This window comes from Montipora capricornis, chromosome 8 (genome assembly GCF_036669925.1).
Source record: "Montipora capricornis isolate CH-2021 chromosome 8, ASM3666992v2, whole genome shotgun sequence".
NCBI classification, from domain to species: Eukaryota; Metazoa; Cnidaria; class Anthozoa; order Scleractinia; family Acroporidae; genus Montipora; species Montipora capricornis.
The window spans coordinates 10364466-10370914 of record NC_090890.1 but is presented as its reverse complement, the minus strand read 5'-3'; the positions used below and the strand labels follow the sequence as shown (position 1 = coordinate 10370914).

General features: G+C 39.8%; 1 protein-coding gene across 1 annotated transcript; it reads right to left on the bottom strand.

The window, feature by feature from the left end:
* Positions 1–2165: 2165 nt before the first annotated feature.
* Positions 2166–4260, bottom strand: LOC138060474 (uncharacterized). The gene is made up of 4 exons (XM_068906268.1): positions 3988–4260; positions 3842–3893; positions 3105–3139; positions 2166–2743 (listed from the first exon to the last, which is right to left on the bottom strand). The coding sequence occupies exons 1-4, from the start codon at positions 4129–4131 to the stop codon at positions 2270–2272; spliced, it is 705 nt and encodes a 234-aa protein (XP_068762369.1). The 5' UTR covers positions 4132–4260; the 3' UTR covers positions 2166–2269.
* Positions 4261–6449: the final 2189 nt, after the last annotated feature.

Genomic DNA, 6449 nt, shown 5'->3' with positions numbered 1-6449 from the left:
TAGTTAATTGTTAATTAATTTTCTTGTATATAGCATTAGTTATTTCTTTATTCTGAAAAGCCCATTTGGGACGAATAAAGTATGTATGTATGTATGTATGTAAATGACGTGAAAACGAACTACAACAGTGACGTTGTAATTCGCTATCTAATTCATCGCGCCGGCATCGCGAGGTCACGGGTTCAAACCCCGTTGAAGTCCTGAAAATTTCAGGCTTCTCTACTTTGCGTTCATAACTGTGAGGATCATAGCTTCACTTGGTTATAATTCGTGAGGGAAATTTACATGTACTTACAAGAATTTCTCGATTAAACAATCATCAATGAGCTAAGGGCTGAGCGTAATTTTCACACGTACGTGTAAATTTTTTCGCGCACGTATTATAACGTCGCTTCACCCAATCCAAAGCTGCGGGGACTCCCAAATTTTTGGGCATCGAGGCCGTGTGAAAACAGTATCGGGCAATAGGTGGGAAGAAAGCAGGCGTTAGAGGATAGAAGACTTAGCATGACCTCGGTTTGTCCAAGGGTGCGTTCTTTTTGTGATAATGGACTTTAAAATCTATAACGCGGACCTCAACAAGAACGTCAGTAAAAATTGGCACTTAAAAAGGAAAACGGTTGTTCTAGACATGCGTTTTGAAATTTTGTACACTTCTTCGGATTTGTCTACAAATGTGCAACGTGAAATGACCAAATACCAAGTTCTATGTAAAACGAGAGCGCACACCGGCAGATTTTTATTTCATTTCCTAGTTTCATCTCCTTCTCTTCAAATTAGTTCCTGAAAAGTTCGGCTATTCCCTGCTAGCAGAAGTCTCTTTTCTTTTTGCGTTCGCTGGACTGACAAGTACTGGAAAAGATACCTCTGCCAATTTTTTGGTTAGTTACTGCAGTGCAACTAGCGGAATCATAAATGTAAAGGCATAAATTAACTTATAGTACCGTACAGTACTACAATAATTCGCTAGGGAAAGAACACAAGATCGAAGTGAAATTTCAGCTTACCGTTTACGTTTCCCTGTCCGTGTTTCTACTGTGAGCGATTCGTCGACAATGATATATATAGCCGACAAATTTTTGTGGAAGTTATTAGACTTTTCGTTTCAGCACGTTGAGAAATGCCTTGTCCATGCAGCGCATTTTCTGCCGATGCCGGGGAAACTAGCTGGTGCTTCCCAATGCATACATCTGGCAGCCGCCAACGAGAGGTTGCCGTGAGCTCTCATCCTTCAGCTTCTTTAATCTTATCCCAGGTGATAGTTCTCAAAGGTGTGATACTAAAGGCGGCGCAATACGAGATACAAAAACCCTCAACTTGGCTCGCAACATTGTTTCGATGCCAGTTTGGGTCGATGTTTCCCGTTTTTCACCTTGCATGATCAACTTGTCGCGCAACAAAAACATTTGTTGCGGGTTGAAGAAAGTTGTTGCGAAAAGTAGAGCGCGGGTCTACTCTGAGCAACAAATTTTGGCTTTGGTGCTCGTTTTTCATATACCTCCAATAGTTGGTATTCTGATAACCGGAAGTCCCGTTTGAGAGATTTAGGGCAAAATTTAGCTTCTCTGCTTTACAACTCACTAGCATATATTAATAGCCTCTTCATTTCATCTTGGTTACGTCCAGGTCAAGACCGGAAATTTTTAAAGGAAGCAGTCGTAACAGAGGGATGAGAGTTATAATGTTTAATATCAGAGGGGATCATGCAGGTACGGCTGTCCAAGTTAGAAAATTTGTTCTTCTAATATTTAGTGCGCTTCTATTAACAGATTTAATAATGTTCAGTTCAAAATTTAGATCGCATACAGAATATATTCCAGAAAAAGGGAGACGGCTTGCAGTCTAGCATGGAGGTGGCATGCGAAGAGGGAGAGAGGAAGGAGGAATGCGCGGAGGGAATTAAAAAGGGAGGTACAGGAAGCTGGGTGAAGATGTGTTGTCCGAACTACTAAGTCTGGACAGTAGAACAATCAATTCTAAAATAGGACTAAGCAACCAATTTATCTCGAAAGCAAAACTGTTTCCTAGTACTGCCTCTTTTTCTGCATTAATAAATTGTATTCCTCTCCATTATAATGATCTATTATTTATGGGGGCTTAACTTACGCAAGTCAATTTAAAGGCGAAACGGAAAACAAAAATTCGGCAGTAAAAATCACAACAAATAATTGTGACACCTTTATTACCCTCAAACCGAAGAGACAACGCTATTCAAAGTATCACAGCATACATCAAAACTAGGAAACACGTTGTGTTTACACTCTTTCTTTTACTTCCGGCAACAGCAAAAGCTGTAGTAGGGATACGGGTCTGGGTACCGAGTGATGTCACTAACAGAGCGTGACACCTCACTCCCTCCGCCGAACGGTTCAGAGCAATAATAGTTGTAGAAGGAGCCAATCTGCTCTCCGTTGTGAGTGGCTTTTCCTGTTTTTCCATGAATGGAAAGTTCTGCGTCACAGTTGCGAAACGGAGACTGGGCGCAAATCTGAGCACAGGTCTTCTTATCAGCCGCGTTACGCACAAGGACGACGTTGTGACAGCAGCCAGAGCCCCCTGAACTGGTGCTTCCTCTGCAGGCAGCAGCGGCCGCCATGTGAAGAGACTGCCAGCCCAAGTCGTACAAAGAGTATTTGTCGTAACCTGCCGCAAGGAGACTCTGGTTCAAGCGGCCATTGCTGTCGAGCACAGCGAAACCAGAAGGTTTCCCAGCTCTAGCTAACAGTGCTTTTAAGGAGGCCACCTTGATTTTGAAAACACAAAAAATAAATATAAAAGTAAAAAAAAGTAATCCAAAAAAAAAACCCAATGTAAAATTAATTATTCGACTTTTAAACCAAGGGAATTCATAGAGAGCTTTTTTTCTCATGGTTTGACCACGGTTACAATTTAAGCAATCATTTTACTTTTCACTCTTTTTACTCATTTCTTGGTCAACCTTACACTAAAGACAAGCAGGGACAGCTACTTATATTCCATAAATTTTTTCTTAACTGTTTCGACATTCACTTCTGGACGGGAAAGGTTAGGAGAGCGATGGAAACAAGAATTTTTTCCTCAAAGTTACCGTGATTTCATTTCATTCTCAACGATAAAAGGCATACCTCCTTCTCAAGTTTTTCCAGTTTCCTTGCTTGGCCTGAAATGGAAAAGTAAATATGTTTTCAATTAGTTTTGCGCGAGGCTGAGAGGATCTTTGAATTGGCAAGACCGTGACTCTTATCTAAAAGCTATATTTCTTTAGAGCTGTTTAGCGGTAGCGGTATAATAAAATGCTTGAATTTTCAATCGGCTGAAGGAGTGAAGGAAAACTACCTAATTTAATTTGGAAATATTGATTCCCTGGAACATCGACGCATCAAGCAAGCCCTTATTTTGGTCTACAAGATTATTCATGACCAAGTACCGAATAATATTCGCGAAATGTTCATCTTGCGAAGAAGTGAATAAAGTCTTCGCGGCCAATTTAAGCTGCTCCTCTCAATACCAAATTCACGCCTTTATGCTTCACTCCATTACTTATCAAGCGGCCAAACACTGGAACAATCTTTCCGACAACATTAGAACATCAGAGAATATAATGTTTTCAGGAGAAATTTGAAACGGATATCTCTATCAACTTTGCTTGAATGCAGCTGTATTCTGTGCAAAAAATTTAACGGCATTGTCGTTCCATTTTTGTAACGTAAACATTTCATTCACTGATGTTACTTTCTTTAAAATAATCCTTTGTTGCACATTTGCATTCAAACGAGCCTTCGCTCAAATTACTTACTTGCTTGCTTGCTTACTTACTTCCTTATTCCCGGCGAAAACTAATTAATAACTCAAGTTGACTTACTTTCGTCATTTGGGTTTCCTCCAGCATTCGCAAGGCAAGAAATAGCGTCTGTCTGATATGATTAACGAGAGCAATCATTTGATCATAAAAAAAAAAAAAGGAGACAGGATTACACTGAAATTGCTTAAAAACGTATGTGAACTTACCAGACACTGACTTTTGGGACAGTTCGATAGCACCGCCAAAGCTGCTGAAGTGTTTGATGTTTGTCCCAAAACTCCATGATAAGATGGCGTGGTTATCAAGAAACCCACGGCTAGTAATGGAAAGCTGAAAGCGGTAAGCTTCATCTTCTATTGTCCAAGATCAATTTCAACAATTCTTCCGCAGAAATTTGAAGAGATACTCATAGTGCACAACAGAGGCACTGCTTTAATTCAAGTCTGCGTCAACAAAACTTGTTTGATAATCTTGTTCCTAAACATGGCGCAAAGGTCGAGTAAATACAGATCAGTACTACGTATAACTACGCCACATGGACTGTGTGATAACTCTAATGTCAATATTTAGAAACAGTCCTAAGAAAATAGGCGCGCTGATTGGTTAAAAATCGTGTTTCTATAACTCGATGGAAACGCAGAACTAGCACGAGCTGTTGACGTAGTGATGGCGCGAGCAAAGAGAATTTACATTTTGATAATTAGAGTGAACAAGTTGTTTCCTTTTCCTCGTCTTGTTGTTTCCTAAAAGAAATAGAAAACATGTACTCCGTGTACTATAACGAGTTATAGAAATATTCGAGAAAGTTTGGGAGAACTCGAAAAAGCTGTGGAAACACTCGCCTGTGGCTCGTGTTCCCACACAGCATTTCTCGTTCTCCCAAACTTTCACTCGTGTTTCTATAACTCCGACTCGATAGAAACACGGTACATGTTTTCTATTTCTAAAATCATTAGAGTATAAGGATTTCAGACCGAGTGTCCGTACCTCGATCGTGTCCTCAATAATCTCCTAGTGGATCAAAGTTGCATTAAAATATTTTCTTTCAATTTGAACGAATCCAACTTGGTAGTACCACTCACGGTGGAACCTCAAATCAACTGGGCAGAGCAGATCGAGCGTCCATATTACGAATGTATCCGTATTATAGAGGTGCAGATCAGAAAAATTGTGATTCCCTTTGTGAACAAGTGAACTGTCTGCAATATAGAGGTGTGCCTAAAGAGGGTCTCGACATTACAAAGATGAGTCGCCTGGAATAATAGGTAACACGTACTGAAACACTAAAAAGAACTTTGGATTTTATGTCCGCCTAAATGGAAGATCAGTGAATTCTGGGTCAATCGCCGCCGCTGTAGCATTTGAATTTCAATCTTTAAAACAGAAATTTATCTTGTTTCGACCATCTTCTTTGTTTACATCCACTTATATCCTGTGTTCAGTGCTTGAAAAGCTCTTTGAAACTTTAAAAATTTATTCATAGTGAACTCGTTGAATATAGACCAGAGACGGAGAGAAAATTTAATATTTACATTTTCTTTTTATTTGAACAGATTTCCATTCTCTACTGCATAAGTCGTTTGGAAACTGATGTAATTTCAGTAAGAGATATAGCGAACGCACCCAAACCATCTCATAAATAGGGTGATCATCTGCCTACTGAATTGCTTAAGTACAAAAAATATATCAATTACTGATTAAAAATGCTGAGAGCTTCCGAATCTTTCTTTGCAGTCAATATTTGAATATCTACACGTCACGGTAGGCGACAGTGCATATTAACAAAGCATGGGCGGAAGCCGATTTGCATTTGTCTCGCTATAATTTTAGTTGCTGCAAACTGCCTACTTCAGTAAAAATCTTTGAAACATACAAAAATGCCATATTAATACATCCGGTACAGTTTGTCTTCTCTCAATGCCATCTATCGGCTTGAACCTGATTTGGTTAGGAATTCCGAATCAAGGTTACTGGAGACCTTCAAGAGCCTATTTTGTCCAAAATTAATTTTTTTTTTCAACAAATTCAAGACTTCTACTTTATCTGAATTTTCAACAAAAAATAGTTTAAAGCTTAAAACGCGAATGGGTTATCCACAAAAACGTAATTTTTAATCAAAAGTATCCTGTGGCAAGCTCGTGGAGTAAGTAAGATACTGCGTCAAGGGGGCGATATAGCGAATTATCAAGCCTATAGAGTGGTTACAAATGCCAGTGTAATACATTATATTGAACGTCTTTCCTTGGTAGCCGAATAAGAGCATTATTAACGACCATTTAAAGAATGCATAGATGCGTCTTAACGACCATTTAACGAATCCATGAATGCGCCTGCCGAACTTGAGACTATCAGAAATTGATTACAAATTTGCCATTGTTTACGCCTGACAGCCTGATTCCCCAGCCATGAAAGACTGTACCTCATCGGGTGGAGTTAATTTGACCTCGGACCCAAGGTCCGTGTCCTGTTCGGTTATCAGCAGCTGTCAAATTCATCAGCTATCGTGCAATCGGAAGCAGAAAATGCTCATTTCCTGCCAAGTGTGTGGGGATTTTTGACGACGAAACATTCACCGAGGTTCGCAAATGATGGGGCTTTAGCTTTGCGTGAAAAAATCTTGGCTGGGATGGATTTTCGAGTCGCAAACCGCCTGAGCTGACAACGGTCG